Here is a 20,898-nt window from a genome sequence, read left to right on the forward strand (position 1 = left end):
AAAAATCACAAAGTAAACACATATAATCAACCTAGAGTCAGAGACAAAGGCTTAATATTTATACTAACTCATACCAAATTGTGTTTTTCCTGTAAGGCAATTTCTTCTGACATTATTTCTCTGAGTGATACTTTTTTAGTTTGAGTATTCCAATGATCCAACAGGGGTAGCATTTCAGGTGCTGCTAAAGTCTTCAGTAATCTTTTGCCTGTTCTCTGAGATGATTTTTGTTCAGGATTATCAAGACCAATATGCCCAACCATGGAAGGATCTACAAAAGCAGTATAAACAGTGTCAGAGCCTCAACAACAAATGTACAAAACAAGCGTAATTCAATCTGTGACATCTACCTCAGAGAGACCCAGGAGACACGGTTTTTTACCTTTAGCTCATAAATATAATGCAACTCTGAAGTTTCAAAATACATCTTCACCTAATTGCAAGCAAGAAATGATACGTGTAAATGCAGGAATATTTCAAATGAGCTATGATCTGGGTATCACTGTAAATCGACTCACTGCTTCCCACTCTTTTTCGTATCACAACAACACACAGAAAACAGTAACACATGTATACACTGGTAAACAAAGCAAGCTGCAGCCAGCCAGAGCAGCTCCGGTCAGCTCTGCCCAGTCACTCCAAGGACGGAAGGATCAATATTTTGACAAACCTGTAACCCACTGAAGGCACACAATAAATATTGAGCAAATGACATTCAACATAAGGAAGGAACTGAACATTCTAAGAAGTTCACAATAACAAGTTTTAATGTGCAACCTTTCAGCATCTCTAATGGATATCAACACATTCTGATACAGTCCTTTGCTGGAGAGTGAAGAAACAGCAAATATTGCCTTCGCACAACTCTGATATTTGGGCACCTCCAGCTCTCAAACAGCTTTAGCTCTTGAAGCTACAACACAAGCACAGATCTGAACTAAAGTTCATCCTAAGAATCTTCAACCTGGAGTCCCAGTGTGGAGTGGACAAAAGAGGTATATGAAGGAACTCATGCACAAAAGGAGGACCCTTACTAACAGGTCTGCCACCCTGCACTAATCACTGAGGACAATGCTATCTAAGAGAACTCTTCTGGAATCAAATATTTTCAATTTGGCAGATGAATCAAAAAAATAACTGATTTTTGCACTCTACTAATATAAACATCAATAAAAATTTTGAATAACCAAGTAGTATTTCAATGATGTTCTCAAACCAGAATAGTTTTCTTTCATTCAGAGCAAAATCTTAACAGGGAACACCTTGACTACATGGATTAGAGCAACCTTAGGTGTTTCACAGCACCCATGAAAGCTAAATAATATTATAGGGGCTTTTTTCTTCTTTAAGTTTTATTTTATATCAATAATAAATGTTAAGTGTTTTTAAAGAACTTTTATTTGCAAATCAAAATTCTGGGATAACATATTTTGTGGAAGTATATTTAAAACGAGTTAAAATCCATACATGCACACCAAGTGTCAACATCGAGACAAGAACGTTAGAAGTAAAACTATGAGCTTTACCTCGCATAACCTTGCCACAGGATACCTCTTCTTGTCTTTGTCGCTCCTAAACATAAAAGCAGAAAATGGGATTGGCAAAGGAGAATGCATTAGAAAACAAGATTATTATAAACCAAAAAAGAAAATGAGATTATATTATTTTTCTCTAGCAATCATTTCTCCTTGTAAAACTATCAATTGTTCTTGCTAAATCTAAGTAAAACAATAAACTTAGATAAATAAAATTATAAAGTATGACTACATCTATATATTTTTTTCCACTTAAAGAGCTCTTACGCTGTATTTTCTTAAACACTGTTCTTGAAATTTAATCAATCAGCACTGCAAGTCTTTAATTTAGGGAGTAAAAAACTATTATTTTTTTCTCTTAAAAAAAAAAATCAACAATCATACTGAGCTCCATCATTAATTATATCATTTAGCCAGTCTGGAAATAATCTAAAATACTAGAAAGAGACAAAAAAATCAGTAATCTGTTAAGTGGTAAAGCTCATTCTCTCTCAAAGTCAAAATTCAATAGAAGCCTTTTGTGTAACATAGAAGATTTTATTGAAGAGCAAAGATGACAAAATGGACACAAACGGAGCTCTTTATAAAAAGAAGCCTACCAACCATTACAGATTCTTTCCATTTCTCATGAATCACTTTAGCCAGGTTCAGATCTATATGAACCACACAATCCTCAACTGTTAGAGACCCTTGTGAGGGGGAAAAAAGAAAAGAAAATATAATCATTACTCATTATACATTTGCAGAAAACGTACTCAACCACCTTATGCATCATAAAACTAATCTGTATTATTAATTACTAACCTGTTTCTAGTTATTAATCTCTTGGAACATTTTTGTGTATGTAATATGTCATCGTTATCACACTTTTTGGCTGCTGCCATTATACAGTACTTCATGTATTTAAGTTATTCATGTCCATTAATCTAAATATATTTAATTTATTCATTTCCATTAGTTGAGAGTTTTCAACAAGTGTGTTCTAAGAAATTAATCTTGCCTTAAATGTATCTGGAGAAGCACCAAATGATTCAAAAAGGCTCATCTGTGCAAATAAGTATGAGGTAAATACTAGAGAAAACTTTCAATATATATGCACCGAATGAACAAACTCCATATAAATACTCTCTATTTCTTCAAATTACTTTTTTTTTTATTGAGGAAGATTAGCCCTGAGTTGACATCCACCACTAACCCTCCTCTTTTTGCTGAGGAAGACTGGCCCTGAGCTAACATCTGTGCTCATCTTCCTCTACTTTATTATATGTGAGACACCTGCCACAGCATGGCTTGATAAGCAGTGCATAGGTCCACACCCAGGATCGAAACCTACAAACCCTGGGCCTCTGAAGCAGAGCACACGAACTTAACCACTATGGCACTGGGTCAGCCCCTCAAATTACATTTTTTAAAATCCTCTACAAACACGTTGTGTCAAAAATACAGCAAGTAATACAAATTACTTTTACATTTTGGTTAACATATGAAATAATTTTTTAATTGAAATAGAACCTTCTATCTATATTCTATTCACACAAAGACACACATATAGGTAATTTACTTTTCCCTTACCTGAATCAATACCAACAGGGCCAAATAATTCACTGAGCTGAAAAGCCAGTTCAGGGGGTAATGCCAATTCCAGACAGTCTATGGTCAGAGATTTGGCCGTCACTGGCATTGGATTCAACATCTCAGTTTTATCTTCTTCACCTACTCCAGCTGACAAAGTACTCCCTGCCATTAGAATTTTTTCCATTTCCCGTTCATCTTCATTCATAAATTCTTCTGTGTTTGGAAATTTCAAATAATCCTTTGGAAGATTTTCATTTTTCTTTATTTCAAAAGAGTCAGTAAAATAAAATTCTTCATTTAATTCAAGATTTGAAGTGTTCGATACAGAGTTTACAACATCAGACAAATTCAAAGAACGTATACTGTCTCCAATCTCTGTGACTTCTAGATTCTTCTCCATTTCACTCTCATCTGGAGTGGTAGTGACTTTTAGAGTACCTGGAAAAGACTGCTTACTGTTATATAAACCCGAAAGTTCTGCCTGACTATTAGGAAGCACTTCATTAGTATTCTTTAGATCTACAGTAGTAGTAGGAAATATATTTGTTATTAATCCAGGTTTTTCAGTAGTTGTAATTCTTATTTCTGCCTGCTCTGAGTTTCCCTTTTCTGAATCACAGGTAGACTGCATATTAATGCTACTGATACCACTTCCATGGCTAAATTCTGGCACAGAAAAATCAGAATCCTCTAAAGGTCCTCTTTGGCTAATAATTTCCTTCAAATTCAATCCCAGAGAAAATGGCCCAATTTGTGCTTCATCATATGATTTTTCGATATTCTCAAATTCAGTATCCTCACACAATTTAGTTTCAGAATCCAACAAAAGGCTTGTGGCCCAAATAATATCTTTGTTACACCTCTCATATAAGTCTTTTAGGGCTTCTAATGAAAAGGATCCAAATAGTTTACAAAGAATGTTAAGATTTTCAGATTCATCAGCACTGGTAAGCTCACTTTCTTCAACATACGTGCTTTTATCATACATTACCCTATACGGAATTGTTTCTTGAACATCTAATTTTCTGTTCATATTCAAAGCTTTTGGTTTAAATCCATCTAATCTTCCTGTTAATACTCTCAAAGAATCGGAAACACTAATTTTATTTTTTTCTATTTTCCATAAGAGAGCAAAATCCTGTGGTTCAGTCTGAGTATACACACCTACTTCTACTCCAGGGACTTCTTTAAGCTTTCCTTCTTGAAATTCAGCTAAAGTCTGTGGTCCTACCGTTCCAGGAATAGTTGGCGTACTATCAGTAAAAGTAAGAGACAATGTGTGCTGCCCATGGATCTTTTCACTTGGACAAGTCTTATCCTCGCAGGTCATTTCACTGGACAGCATTTCAGAACCTCCTAGAGAGGCGCTACCCAATGTTTTTAGTTCTTCAGGGCTTGTGCCCCAACAGGCCTCACGTGCCGTGTATAAGGATATTTCATTCATATTGTCATTAGTTCCAAATTCTAGGTTGGGTTCTTTCAAACCAGCCTTTGGCATTCTTGTTCTGTGCTCTCTCTGAGCTAAAGAATCAGATGAAGGCCAGTCGCCCACAATGTTAAACGAGTTTTTTTCAGTATTTTTATAAGTATCATACATACTGCTATTGAAGGATTCTGAAGTATCATCACACTGTGACTTCTTGTTAGCCTCTACACTTTCATGTGGAGATCCTCGTTGCTGGATACAATCTATATTCCCAGACAGACTATTATCTAATACTTTGTGTGATGGAGGGCAATTATACTTTTTGTCACTTTGTACAGAGGAAGCTTTTTCAGTTTTTCGGTTCCTTTTCATTCTCTGACCAATAGTCTTATCAACTGGCCAGTCACCAACAAAATTTGATAGCTCCTGTCTCTGGAACTTTTCCAAAGCTGATTTGCTTTTTTGTTTTCCAAAGGCTTTTTTCTTTACCATTGCTCTTTCTTCCAATACTTCATTAGCTGAAGACTTTTCATTTTGAAATGGCACAGTATTTGAAAGATCACAGTCTTCTTGATTATTTTCACCATAGCAAATACTCGGTGACACTCTGTCTACAAAACTATCTACATTGGTTTTACTATACTCTTGTTCAGAAGCCATTTCTTCTTGCTCTTCTTTTTCACTTTTGTCTGTTACTCGTAGTCTGCTTTCAAAATCAGAAAAACCCATGTCGGGAACTTCCTGAATGAAAGTACTCTCAACTTTAGGATTCATACCACTTGTTTCTTTTCTTCCTTTGTTTAAATCTGCATTAGGGAGATAAGTAACATTCTCAAGTAACATAGTTGCTTTGGTTACTTCAAGTTTCTTCTCTTCAATTAACTCTAGGTGCTTCAAAGATGAGGATAAAATATTTTCTTCTTTTTCAGAGGTAATATCTTCATTGTCTCTCGGGCTGTAAGATTTTTTTAAAAGTATTATAAGGAAATCTCTTAATGTTACTATTAATATCATGATTTAAATTAAAGAAGGACTCAACTGAAAGACAGGGCACTTAACATTTATTTATTCTAAAAATTCTAGAAATAAACTACATTAAAATTACAAAAGCTAACCTTGATCTTTCTTTAACGCACTATGAACACATCCCTTTGTTGTAATCCCAATACCCAGCACAATGCTTGACATATAGGAAGCACTCAATTTTTTTTAAATTGCATAATAAACATGAGATTTTCAGTTAAGGTGCTGATTATGCATGAAATATTAAAGTTTAGGTTCTAAATTTGCTCCTAGAAGAAGACATCACCCCCCTGGCTTCTTTCTGACCTATTTAAGCTTAACGTATTCATGAAACTAGGTCTGCCTCTATACCACCTATCTGTCTTTGCTACAGAGGAAAACACTTAAGCTTCATTTATTAACAAAGTCCTAAAGAGTCAACAAACACGATTTGCACTATTAAGAAAAATGAAAGAAAGGGAGGAGAGCTCTCATTTGAGACGTCACTTGTCAAATTTTTAAAAACCATCCTCCATGTTAATTTCAGACTCAGAGCACTTTTGCCTAATCATTACACTTTGAACTTCAGTGCTTTTCCTTATTCAATTTGTCAACTCATCTTCCTTCCTTTCTTTCTTTCTTTCTTTATTCCAGGACCTCTCAAAGCCCCAACTCTCCCTTGAAGCCTTCCTAAGTGAAATCACATCTAACATTAAGTTTGCTATGGGCCAGATGCTATTCTAAGTCCTTTACAAGTGTTAATCATAATTCTTATAAGATCCTTATGAGCAAAGTGTTATGATTGCCATTTTAGAAATGAAGAGCTGAAGTAAATGCTCAATAAAAGAACATTTATCAATTTTCTCTTCCTAACTCTCAACTCCTTTTTAACAGAGTCTTTCCATATCTTAGCATCATAAAATACAGGCAATTCAGACCTCTATATGTATTTAAGGTTCTTCTTTACTCACTTATTTATTCAATTGTTTATATGTCCTAAATGTTTTGTTTTTTTTTTAGGAAAGTTAGCCCTGAGCCAACATTTGCCACCAATCCCCCTCTTTTTGCTGAGGAATACTGGCCCTGACCTAACATCCATGCCCATCTTTCTCTGCTTTCTATATGGGATGCCTACCACACCATGGCTTACCAAGTGGTGCCATGTCCACACCCAGGATCCAAACCGGTGAACCCCGGGCCACTGAAGCAGAACATGTGAACTTAACCACTGCGCCACCAGGCCAGCCCCAGTATATGTCCTAAATTTTTAACAGAATCAGTACTATCCCGAATTGCAAACTTTCAAAAGGCTCTAACTTGTATTACTTAGTAAAAGTTTACCATTAATAATTAATTTTTATGATATCAGCTTGAAAGAATATTTTTACTAATACCTAAGGAAATTAAGAAGTGATGTGACTATAGTAATAACAGAAAGGCAATAATATAACAGATAAATACTGGAATAGCAGGAAGTTACATAAAGAAGGCAGACGTATTCGTAGTATAAACATGGACTCACAAAACCCTGAGGACAATGAATAAACTCCCATTTCATTGCATATATAAACTTTTACTCCTCTTACTAACCATATACATTCTTCTTCAGATAAGACTATATCTAAACCCTACAAATAACAAATATCTACCTTATTTTTAAAGTTATTTGGCAGTGATTTCACAGTATTTTAAAAATCATATTTTTTAAAATTATGTTTCAAATTGAATTTTTGTACATAGGGATTTTAACCTACCTAGTACTTCTGTCCTCAGAAGAATATGCACACAACTCAATACGTTCAATTTTCTCGGGAACTGAAGAATTCATGATTATTGGCACTGAAACAAAACGTTGATAGTTTTCCAACATTCTTGTTATTTTTTCTTTGCTTATCCCATGAATATTGCGCCTAAAAATTCCAGGGAAGAAAAGGGTAGAAGTAATATTGGTAATTAATTTTTTAATCAAAACATATAATATCAAGAAAAACAATGATATGTTTCTGATATATTTCTAGTACATAAAAATATCAAAGCTGGTTTATTATGACATAATATATACTACTTGACTCTAATTTTCATTTTATTCAGGATTTCTTAAATTACCATTTTCTTAATCATTCCATACAATCTTTTCCAAACATCTTTTATCAACCTGGAAAAAACTAGCAGATCCTAATAACTTTAAAAGAAGTTATTCTCAGGCTGCAAAAAAATCTCATAAGAATATGACTAGCATTTCAAGGCTTTAATTAATTATTAACTAGTGAGTAAAACATTCCTCTACAAATGCTTCCATTTATGCCATTATGGCAGACTAGATGTCCCAAAGGGCCCTCATGGTACAATAAAAGTGGACCCCAAGTGAATTAAATCAAACATACATTTTAAGTTCAAGCAAAGAAAAAAAATTTCCAGTATTTGAAGTCTCTAGATGACTAAATATGAAATTATATTTGTACTTTCAATCATGGTGGCTTATTTCTTTGTGTGGTTTTGTTTAGGAGCTCATATTTAGTTGAACCTAATATATGGGAATTCTCAGGCTTTAAACTGGGAGTGCTTTCATTCCTACAGCATCTGGATTTGCATCTGCCAGAAGGCCAGATGGTATGTGTTAGTCCCTCAAGGGTCTTGTCTCAATGAAAACATCTCAGTTGCAACTTTTCTATCTTGGGTTGGATCCAAGGCTTAGTGTCTGGATCCCAGGGCTAATATTAGCATTTGCCACCTGGGCAAATCTGGCTTTCATATTTACCTACCTCGATCTTGACTGGTTTCAGATCACAGAGAAGCAAAGAGATAGAAAATACGAAAGAGAGGTTAAGAGACATAGACACAGAAGACAGAGCAAAAAGGTCTACTATACATCTAATCCAAGTCCCAGAAAGAGAAAAGAGAGTACATGGGACAGAAGCAATTTAAAGAAAAATGGCTGAGAATTTTTCAGAACTGATAAAAGACATCAATTCCCTGATCTCAGAAGCCCAGCAAATCCCAAATAAGATAAATAATAAGAAATCCAGAACTAGAAACATAGTACTAAAAATGTCATTCACCAAAGATAAAGGGATGATATTAAAAGCAACCAGAAACTTAAAAATAAAAAAACTATTCATCTACAAAGGAACCAACTATTAGAATTACAGCTGACTTAACAATAATAATGGAAGTCAGAAAAGAGTTAAATGTTATCTTCAATAACAGAAATGTCAATCTAGAAAATACACAATACCTAGCAAATACATCTTAGGAGAATGGGATATAAAAGGATTTTCCAACTAAAAATAAAAAAGAGTTTGACATGAAGCAGGCCTACACTGTAAAAAAAAAATCCTAAAAGATGAATGCAGGCAGAAGGAAGTTCCCAGATGAGAGGTTTATGACGAAAGAAAAATTAAGCACAAAGCAGCAACTTCATGAGTGAAAACAAACACTGTCTGTACATTCTAGACAATCATAGCATGTATGTTGGTAAGTATCAGAGTCAAAATATTTGAAAGTCCTTGTATTTGTGAGGAGGAAGGCTAAGAAAATGGTTTAACTTTAAATTTAAAGTTAAATTTAATGTAACTGCATGGTAAAATTTTTAATGTAACCATTAAAAGAAAAATACTGTATATAATTTCCAAATTAGTAGAAAAGGAGAAAATAAGAAAACCTGCATTCAATCAAAAAAAAAATCCAAAATAAGGCATGACAAGAGAAAAAAAATTCAAATACATAATATCTGTGATAGGAGAAAAACTATTGACAGAAAAGGTGAGATAAATAGAAAGCACATAGAGTATAACGGTAAGAAACAAGACCAATTACATGAATAACCAAAATAACTGTAAAAGAACTGAGCTTATCAGTAAAAAGGCAAAGATGGACAGAGTGGATTTTTTTAAAACCCAGCCAATACTAGTTACAAGAGAGACATCTAAACATAAAGATACTGAAAGATCAAAAGTAAAAGTATGGAAAAAGATATAACACTCAAACACTGACTAAAAGGAAGCTGGTGTAGTTCTATTAATGTTAGACAAATTAGACTTTACAACAAAAATTAATATTAAGGATAAAAGAAAATCACTAGATAAGGATAAAAGGTTCAATTAATTAGTGATATAAAAATCTTAAGCTTATATGCACTTCAAAAAATATCCTCAGAATATATAAAACAAAAATAGGTAGGATTATAAGGAGAAACTGATATATTGAACATAACAGGGAGATTTTAACATACATGTCTCACGGTAGATTTCCTCATCCCTCTCTTAAACATTAATCCATCAAGCAAATTTTTTTAAAAAGTAAAGCTATAGGAGATGTGAGCAACAGAATAAATATGCATAATTTAATGATATATTAATACGCTATAACCAGTATACATTCTTATCAAGCAAACATGAAACACTGATAAAAAACTGATAATGAACTATGTCATAAAACTTGTCTTAAAAAAAAATCAGACTTAGTTATCACATAAACCGTGATCTTACCTACTGCAGTTAAGTTGAAAATCCATTTTTTTAAGAAGATAAATTTAAAAACCATCTGCTCAGAAAGTTTAAAACATAGCTCTCAATAATTCAAGGGTTAAAGAATAAAATCAATCATAATGCGAATTAGAAAATAAATGATAAAAAGAAAGTATTATATATTAAAATTCTGGGAGCAGCTAACATAGGACCCGGCGAAATTTACAGCCTCAAATGCTCATGTTAGAAAATGACCTAAACTTTCAGGTAAAGACTTCTAAAAAAACAGAAAAAAACAAAGCAAAATAGACTTTTAAAAAGCAAAGAAAGTAGAAGAGATGAATTAAACATAAAACAAATTTACAATACAAAGATCAATCAAGCAGACATGTTTATTTGAAAAGGCTAATAAAAAAATCTGATCTCTGGTGAGACTAAGCAAGAAAAAAAAGAAGGAAGATACACATAAACCTATTTGGATTGAAAATGGGAACTTGAGTATAGATGCTGCAGAGATGTAAACAGAGAATAACTACTTTAATAAAGTCTTAAGAAATTTGAAAACTCTGGTGTAATGGACAAATTCCAACTGAACCTTCTCACAAAGAAAACATCAGATCCAAACAGTTTCGTACGTTAATTCTATCAAACATTCAAACTTACATAAACTCAGAAAAAGAAGAAATACTTCCCAACTAAATCTGTAAAACTAAAACCATGATACCAAAGCCAGGCAAAGCAGGGCAAGGAAGAGAAAACTGTAGATCGATCTCACTCATTTATACTGATGCAGAAATCCTAAACGAAATATTAGAAAAGCAAATCTAGTAATGTATCGAAAGGAGAATAAAAAGGAATGAACTACTGATAATATGCTACGACATGGATGAACCCTGAAACATGCTAAGTGAAAGATGCCAGACAAAAACGCCACATATTGTATGATTCCATTTATATGCAATGTCCAGAATAGGCAAGTCCGCAGAAACAGAGAAGCAGATTAGTGACTGCCAAAGGGAGAACTGGGAGTGACTTATAGCAGATATGGGGTTTCTTTTGGAGGTGATGGTTGCACCACATTGTGAATATACTAAAATTAGGTTGTCCTTTAGTTAGTATAGAAATCACTTAAAATTACCTCTTAAGAAAAAAATACCCTGACCAGAATTAAGTTAGGGCTAACTCTAAGGGAATCCATAGCATGAAGCAAAATACATTTTATGTCCATGATCTGAGTAACATTTTTATTCAAGTCAAACAATCAAACAAATAAAAACGTTTAACCTTGGGGGAAAAAAGGTGGGGGGGCGGGGAGTGAAATATCTCAACAGCTGGACATTTGCTACCTTTTCCATCTATACATCCTCACCTCCTTCCTGTATTCCAAGTCACTAGGCGGCCACAAGAATTTGTTCCTCCCAGGAGTACGTGGTTCAGGTATGCCAAACCCTAGAGTCTGTTCTACTTTCAGATATTGCCATTATAAGTAATAAAGTTCTGACTATATAAGACAATTGGGATTTTTCTGTTAACTCAACTTTAGGAACAAAAAGATACAAACTCTTCATAAACTGAAAAAGAAAAGTCTATAGGCAATACAAAATTTGTTAACAATTTTTAAGTGACAAAGCTGCAATCTAATCCATTTTGTTTCCTTCATTATTTATAAGGGGAAAAAATCTAGATGGACTTTCTATCACTGTCATGAAATAAAAAATATGTTAGATAGCCTTCAAGTGTTACCTTGCAAGTTCCTTTGGTTTGAACTTCCACCAGGTGTCTGGTTCCCGAAAAAGAACTTTATATTTATATTTTTGCGACTACATGCAAAAAAGACAAAAACATTTAAAAATAATTACTTCCATGAAATTAAATTCACTGTATTCAAATTCAAAGCATGTTAAAACTGGAAGAACCTAAAAGATTATCTAATCTTGATGAGTTTGTTAAACTGGTAAAACGCAATGTCTTTGACCCAGCAATTAACTTCCAGAAACTCAAGCTACTGATAAATACTTACGTAAGAGTGCAAAGATATATACACCAGGATATCCAGTTCACCATTATTTGTAACAGCCAAAAAATGCAAACAACTCAGTGGCTTTTAATATGGAACTGGCTAAATAAGTGAAGGTACAACCAAACAATGAAAATATTATACAGTAATTTTTTAAATTCTATATGTATTAACAATTAGAAAAGGTCCTTAGTATAAATTATTAAGAAAGATACAGAATTTTCTCTAGGGTAAAAAAGGATTATTCACATATTTATACATGTATAGAAAACTTCTGGAAAGATTCTCAAAAATAATATTGAAAGCATCTACTCAAGGGAGTAGGACTTCAGGTGTTCTTTCTTATGGTTTGAATAATTATCATATATATGCATGACTTCTATAATTTTAAAACTACTTCAAATAACAGCTCACTCCATTTTTCAAAACTCTAATATGACTATAACCTGAAAACCAAGCCCTACACTTGCGCACTAGATCCATCTCCTCTCTCCATCCCCAGGATAACTGGGTTCAGCAATTTCTCCCTCCCTCCTGAATCAATCCCATCACATTCTGTTTCTTCTCCCATCTTACTCTTAACCCTACTTCCCCTGCCAACTATCTCCCCATTCTCCTGCTCCTCTTTGCAGGAAGATGTCTAAAAATAATCACTGTATTCTCTGTCTCCAGCTCCTCTCTTCTAGCCTCTCTTAAACCCACTCCAATTGTCTACTCTACTGAAACTGGGGGCACTGAGACCATGAATTACTGCCACATTGAAAACTGCTATGGTGAATTCTCAGTCCTCTCTTACTTGACCTTTAGCAGCATTTGTCACAGTTCATCATTCTCTTCTCCTTAGACTTTTCTTCCTTACACACTATTGTTTTTCCTCCTACCCCACTGGGTAAGTGTTCTCAGTCTTTTTGCTAGTCCTTCCTTTTCACTCAGATGTCTCACAATGGAATGCCCCAAACTTAGTCCTAGATCCTCTACTCTTGATGTATACTCACTTCTTAGGTAATATCACTCCCTTCCTTGGCTTTAAATATCATGCATATGGTAATGACTCTCAAATACATATCTTTAGCCCAGAATTCGCTTCTGAACTCCAAAGTCATAGATCCAATTACCTATTCAACAAATTTAACATATCCAAACCCAGACTTCAGAAATCCATTACGCCACCCCCACCTCAAAACTATGCTATCAGAATCCTTCTCCATCTCAGCTGATAACAGTCTCCGGTTGGATAGGCCAAAAACCAACCTTGATGTCATACTTGACTCCTCCTTTCCTTTCACTTCCACATCAATCCAACGAGAAATTCAGTCGGCTCTACTTTCAAAATATATCCAGAATCTAATTACTATTGTCACCTTCACTGCTACCATGCCTTGGTGTGAGCCACATGATCTCTTACTTTAATTACTGCTATAGCCCTCTAACAAGTCTCCCTGTTTCCACGCTTGTCCTCCCAAGTCTATTCTCAACACTACACTAAAGTGATCCTATTAATAAATAGTTGGATCATGCCACCACTCTGCTTAAAACCCTCTGCTTTGGATTGATGTTTGTGTCTCCTCAAACCCCATATGTTGAAACCCCATTCCTGTCATGTGACTATATTTGAAGATAGGGCCTTAACTATGGAAGTAATTAAGATTAAATGAGGGCATAAGGTGGGGCCTTGATTCGATAGGATTAGTGTCCTTATAAGAAGAGACACCACAGAACTCACTCTCTACACCATGTGAGAATACAGCAAGAACATGGCCATCTGCAAGCCAGCAAGAGAACTCTTACCAGAAACTGACCCTGCTGGACCTTGATCCAGGACTTCGAGCCTCCAGAACTGTGAGAAAATCAATTTTCTGTTGTTTAAGCCACCCAGTCTATAATATTTTGTTATGGCGGCCCAAGCAGACTAATACATCTTACACGCCACTCAAGGTAAAACCCAAGGTCCTTACAGTGATCTGTGAGCCCTCACACAATCTCTCCAACCACCACTACATCTCTGACTTCACCTCCTCTCTCACTACGATCCCCTCAGTTTTATGACAAGATGCCCAAAGTGGTCACTACTATAATCTGTCATTACTGACAGAAAAGCCCAAAAGTCAACCCAGACGCCAAGGTAGAAAGTGACATAACAACCTGTAATGAGCCTAGTCACTTCCATCTCCTCACTACAGCACCAAATTTCATCCAACTTATTCAGGGCCTGATAACAGCCCAGGTCTTTAATTACCTAAAGGAGTGTCATGTAGCTCTTAGGATCAAATTCATTTTAAATGCACACACACACAGAGAAAAACAGAGACTATGAATTTAAAGACTTTTTCAACTCCCCTATCAATATGTAAATCTTAATAATATGTTATATCACTTGAGAGGATTCTGATTTACTTACGTCACGCTATATGATAGCTCACAAGGGAAGATATATATATTTATATTTTTATATATAGATACATATTTAAAGTAAAGTAATAAGTTTTGCCAGTTGCCACTAAGATATCTGACTGTCCCTTATTTATTCTCAATTTACTACTTAGCTACTTTTGTAAATGACAGTCAAAACAGTAATAGACAGTTATCTCCAATCTATTCAACTCCTCCAGAGCTCTTATTATCTTGCTACTAAAAGAAGCAAAAAGTGACTCTCCTTCTCTATAGTAATTCCTATATCTACTTTATGAAGAAAAAACTAGTTTGCCACTCTACAATAATTATGACTCCTTTATATTTCTGAGTTGAGAAGAGCCAAGGAATCAATAATGGAAAAATAGCTTTATATTTTCAATTATTATATAAGAAAAAACGGAAAGGAAAACATTATAGAAGCCTGAAGCAAAATGAAAATCAGAAAGAGTAATTCGAGGCCTTCTTTATTCTCTACACAGGAAAATAAAGTGTCAAAGAACTTTCTAAGATGACAGCAGGAAGCTAAGGAAAACCTACAGAGAAGTCAAGTAAGGTTAAGGGGGAAAGCATGCCACCCATGGTAAACATATTCACCTAGAAATTAGGAACTCCTAAAGCCAGAAAGCAAACCGAATTCCAGCTCCCAAAATACAGTAAAATCGTGTCTTTGTTTCCTCTACTGACACTGCACAGAAGTAAAATCTCATTTGCTTTCAAAAGACACAATTTTCTTCAGAAGGTGAAGCATCACACCATCAAAACAGTACAAGTGCACTAGGCACAGCAAAGGAGGTAGAGGCTGGACGTGTCAAGGACATAGAAGAGGAAGTACCACATTCATTCACTAAGGCAAAAATTGAGGTCCCATGTCCAGGCATGTGCTAATCTTTGGGGAATAAACCAAACAATACCCAAAACTTACAAAAGCTTCATTCGTCAATTTACTCAATGAATATACATTTAATACATGTCAAGCATAGAGCTATACCCTGGAGATTTGATGACAAATAAAACAACAGTTTTACCTCAAGAATATATAGATGGCCTAGAGCCAAATTCAGCCAGTATTGGGATAGCCTAGCAGCTAAAGATAGTTTTTATGTCTTTAAAGAATCGTTTGAAAAAAGAGGAAAAAAAAGAATATGCAAGAGAGACTGTACGTGGCCCACAAAACCTCAAATATTTACTATCTGGCATTTTACAGAAAAAAGTTAGCCAACCCTACTTGATAAAAACAGTATGCTTGTGGCCGGCCCGGTGGTGCAGCGGTTAAGTGCGCGTGTTCCGCTTCAGCGGCATGGGGTTCACCAGTTCGGATCCCGGGTGTGGACATGGCACTGCTTGACAAGCCACGCTGTGGTAGGTATCTCACATATAAAGTGAAGGAAGATGGGCACGAATGTTAGCTCAGGGCCAGTCTTTCTCAGCAAAAAGAGGAGGATTGGCAGCAGATGTTTGCTCAGGGCAAATCTTCCTCAAAAAAAGGAAAAAATCAAAAAAACAGTACGCTTAATGCTATGACAGAATAAAGCCAGGGTGCCATAAAAGTAGAAAGAGTACTCAACTCAGCTTTTTAGTAAGTTAATGAATGCTAACTTTCTGAAAATGGTGACATCAAAGCTGTGCAAAAAAGGACTGTGACAAGTCTGGAGAACTGAAAATAGTTGAGTTTACAGAATTCTGAATTTCTCAGAATAGCAAAATTTCAAAAGAAACTTGAGGAATAACAAAGAATCAACAAATTGTGATTCTGCCAAATAAGAACAATAAGAAAAAGAATCATATATATATATATACACACACAAACATAAAATTATTATATACACACAAACAGAATTATAATTTAATACCACTATTTTTTCATAAACGACATCAAAAAACAAAAATAATCTTAGAATTTAAAAACTGAATCTCAGAATTTGAAAACTGAATACATTTAGCTTTATGGAAAAAACTATTTTTATTTTTCTCATTTAGCTAAAGACCAGAGAAAATTCAGTTACAGACAGTCCAGGGACTGTTTGCTTGAGATTCACTTGTGTAAATAACACCTTCCAATAATTTTACGCCCTCTATTATAGACTTACGACAACTTATGGTACAAACCAAAGCAACATATGGCTTCATTTCCCATGCCTGTAGGTTTGTATTATCTATTATTATAGGAGATATCTTCTTCTCAAAGGCTTCTTTTGCTGAAAAACACACACAGAAAATGACAAATCATTTTTAATAACAATATTAAGCATTATCTTGATATTTTAAAAATCTGATCTTGTTTTCATAATTTGAAAATCATAAATGTGCTAATTTTTTCACAGCCCTACTTCTAAATATCACTTTTGTGTACATGAAAAATTAAAGTACAGGTAAATGTTGAATAATAAATACTAAATAAACAAATACTAAGGTTATAATCAGAGAAAAGTATTAACTAAAACTATCTGATCTAAGTTTTGCATGTGTGTTACAAGCATAAACAGCATAAATTTTTAAAAAGCTATCACTAAAAACAATATCATGCTGGGACCAGCCCAAGTAGCATAGCAGTTAAGTTCATATGTTCCACTGCAGCGGCCCCAGGTTCGCCAGTTCAGATCCTGGGTGCGGACCTATGCACCACCTATCAAGCCATGCTGTGGCAGCCGTCCCACGTATAAAGTAGAGGAAGATGGGCATGGATGTTAGCTCAGGGCCAATCTTCCTCAAAAAAAAAAAAAGAAAAAAAGAAAAACAATATCATGCTAAAAGCAACATGGTATCCTGGATAAGACTCTGGAACAGAAAAGGACTTTAGTAAAACAACTAAAATCCAAACAAAGTCTGGAGTTAGGTAATCGTAAGGTACCAGTGGTAATTTCTTAGTCTTGACAAATGTACCATGGTTATATAACATGTTAAGATTACGGGAAATTGGGCAACGGATATACAGAAACTCTACATTGCCTTTGCACCCTTCCCATAAATCTAAAATTATTCCAAAATAAAGCTTAAAAACAAACAAAAAATATGGACAAACACCAAAAAATATATATATAATGATTTGAAATAAAGAAAATATTATATACTTTGTGCAGGAGAGTTTCTTATAAAACTACCTTTTTCCCCCAAGGAATTAGACCATTCAGGAAATTAATGATAAACCACAATAAATAAGCTTTACAAGGAAATTATTTGGAAGTTTTAAAAGTTCTGTCTACTCTCTTACAACTCAGTAATAAAAAGGCAAATGATCCAATTTAAAAATGGCAAAAGACTTGAATAGACAGCTCTCCAAAGATAAACAAATAGCCAAAAAGCCAAAAACATGTTCAACACCATTAGCCATTAGGGGAATGCAAATCAAAGCCACGCACACCAGGATAACTATAGTCAAAAGACAGATAATAACAAAGTGTTGGTGACAATGGAGAGATGTTGGAAAGGTCATAAAGTACTAGTGGGAATGTAAAGTGGTGCAGTTGCCTTGGAAAACAGCTTGGCAGTTCCTAAAAAGGTTAGACTTAGGTGTGTATATTCATAGCAACATTATTCATAACAGCCAAAAAGTGGAAACAAGCCAAATGTCCATCAACTAATGAAAGGATAAATAAAATGTAACATATCTATGCTATGGAATATTATTCGGCCATGAGAAAGGAATGAAGTATTGATGCATGCTACAACATGGATGAGCTTTGAAAACATTATGCTGAGTGAAAAAAAATTCACAAAAGACCACATATTATATGATTCCATTTATATGAAATGTCCAAATAGGCAAACCTATAGATAGAAAGTAGGTTAGTAGTTGCCTAAGGCTAGGAGTGGTTGGGGAGAAATGAGTGAATGATAATGGGTACAGGAAATTTTTGGAGTGATAAAAATGTTCTAAATTGTTGTACAACTCTGAGTATGCTAAAAACCATGTGAAATATCTCTCAATTAATCTGTTTAAAAAAGATTTAATACTATTATTTAATATTATTATTGCTGTGGTTGTTGCTGTAGTAAGGGCATGTTGAACCATTCCTAAGCACTTCTCCTTCTCATTTTTAACCTTTACAACAATCCTGGGGGTTAAGCATTATTATGTCCTTTTACAGATGAAGACACTGGGCCTTGGAGAGTATAAATACAGTCATCCGTTGTTTAACGATGGGGATACACTCTGAGAAAGGCACTGTCGGGTGATTTCATCACTGTGCGAACATCATAGAGTATACTTAAACAAACCTAGATGGTGTAGCCTACTAGACATCTAGGCTATATGGTACCAATCTCACAAGACCACCGGCATTTATGTGGTCTGAAATGTTGTTATGTGGTGCATGACTGAAACTTGCACAAGATCACACAGCTAGTAACTGACAAACCCAAGATTGCTCTTCACCACATCATACTGTTTCTTTTATTTTTAGCTGTGTTGGTATTTTCATATTCCTGAGTTCTCACTTTAACATTTAGTTCAAGAAAGAATATTTAAAAATTTAACAATGTCTGAAGACAGCAAACTCAAGAATCATCCTGACAGTGCATTTATCATAAAAGAAAGGCTAAGTAAAATATTGTCTATAGTCTTCATAAGAATTCTCCATATAAAATTCAAACTATTCATATAACTAAACATTTCATGATAAAACCATCTTAAGTAAACAAACAGTTGCACTAATAAAGAAATTAAGATTTTTACCTATGATCTTCCCACAGATTCAGTTTGAGAGCCTTTTTTTTTTTTTAAAGATTTTATTTTTCCTTTTTTCTCCCCAAAGCCCCCCAGTACATAGTTGTATATTTTCAGTTGTGGGTCCTTCTAGTTGTGCTATGTGGGATGCTGCCTCAGCATGGCTCGATGAGCGGTGCCATGTCCGCACCCAGGATCCAAACCGGAGAAACCTTGGGCCACTGAAGCAGAGAGCACGAACTTAACCACTTGGCCACGGGGCCAGCCCCCAATGAGAGTCATTTTTACTCTCCCATTATCCTCCATAAAAATTAAAATTAAACCAACCTAGGGAAGACTAGTGGTTAATGATGCAAATTCCATTTTAGGAAACAGGAACCAGAGAATACCAGACAACTGTAACCATCTTAAGCTACGCTGTGACCCAAGTAGAAAATCTTATTTGCTTCTGACGACATTGATTAAATGAAACTTAAACATGCCATGCAATGATCTAAGCATTTTACAAAAATTAACTCATTTAATCCTCACAACAACTCTATGAGATAAGGTTACCTCTTACTATATAACATAAAGATTGTCATAGTTATAATTTTACATATATATTATAGTTATAATATAGAGTTAAAGTTAATTATAACTTTTTTAAAAGTTATATGTCTCAAAATACAAATATTAAGCAGATTTTTTCTTTACATTACTCTTTTTTTTTTTCTCCCCAGAGCCCCAGTACATAGTTGTATATCCTAGTTGTAGGTCATTCTAGTTCTTCTACGTGGGATGCTGCCACAGCATGGCCTGATGAGCGCTGCATAGGTCCACGCCTAGGATCTAAACCAGTGAACCCCAGGCCGCTGAGGCGGAGTGCACAGTTTACCACTCGGCCACATGGCTGGCCCCCTCTTTACACTACTCTTAATATTATTCCAGAATCCGATGTCTATTCTTACCACGATTCTGGTTCCACTCATGTGCTTCTCCTAAGTACTTTACATCAAACTGGTACTGTCCATTTATGTAAAAATAATCATCAGTACTAAGAATGACTCCATTCGGATTATCCTCTTGCAAAGTCCTGTGAAAGATAAATGGAATTATTTTCATAAACTTTTCTTCAAATTTTCTCTCCTAATTTTTACAAGGTCATAATCCAAATAGAAAATTCAAGTATTATTATTTAAAAGAGCGAGAATATTGTAATATTCAAATGAATCATATTGCAAATCCTCTAAGCAAAAGTTTGACTCCCAAGAAAACTGACCTAAGACAAGTCTATTTTGCTTTATGTAAATTATTATTTCAGACACTTGTTTAATGTTATAAAGTCCTTTATCCTTAACTACAAAGGTTTGACGATTAACAAATTTTTTTAGTTATCAAGAAAACCTGGTAACTGAAAATGCTTCAGAACTCCTGTCAGTCACAGGTTCCCCCTCACCTGGTCATTTGATACACAGTGACCTACTTCACCCACTCTAAGTGGAAGGTCACTTCAAGGTAGGCAAGTAGCTTGATATTCAACAGATCTCCAAAAGCAGATAAAGCTCTACTGCTATAAATTTAGTGAGTACGCCAAAAACATCCAACAATATAATGTTAATAGACTATTAATCTGTTAAACTATACACAGTTAAGATAGTTTTGGGGGGGGGGGGGTTGACACCTCTCTTTCCTGATTCTGGAATTTATCTTCTACATAATTGAGATACATGTAACGACTAAGCAAATAGAATCCACAGAGACATAATGCTACCATTCTTGACCATTTGTAAAATATCACCATTTATTGTCTCCTCCTAAAA

General features: G+C 34.7%; 1 protein-coding gene across 7 annotated transcripts in view; it reads right to left on the reverse strand.

The window, feature by feature from the left end:
- The window catches only part of LOC124237040 (NEDD4-binding protein 2-like), an 86,514-nt gene that overhangs the window by 33,757 nt on the left and 31,859 nt on the right, over positions 1–20,898 (reverse strand). For all 7 annotated transcript variants that reach the window (XM_046656203.1, XM_046656200.1, XM_046656201.1 and 4 more), the window contains 8 exons: positions 20,047–20,171; positions 16,540–16,628; positions 11,748–11,824; positions 7,293–7,448; positions 3,108–5,491; positions 2,139–2,224; positions 1,527–1,572; positions 75–271 (listed from right to left, as the gene is read on the reverse strand). In XM_046656203.1, coding sequence (XP_046512159.1) covers positions 75–271; positions 1,527–1,572; positions 2,139–2,224; positions 3,108–5,491; positions 7,293–7,448; positions 11,748–11,824; positions 16,540–16,628; positions 20,047–20,171 — 3,160 coding nt within the window. The remainder of the gene's footprint in view (positions 1–74; positions 272–1,526; positions 1,573–2,138; positions 2,225–3,107; positions 5,492–7,292; positions 7,449–11,747; positions 11,825–16,539; positions 16,629–20,046; positions 20,172–20,898) is intronic.

This window comes from Equus quagga, chromosome 3, assembly GCF_021613505.1.
Source record: "Equus quagga isolate Etosha38 chromosome 3, UCLA_HA_Equagga_1.0, whole genome shotgun sequence".
Classification (NCBI taxonomy): Eukaryota; Metazoa; Chordata; class Mammalia; order Perissodactyla; family Equidae; genus Equus; species Equus quagga.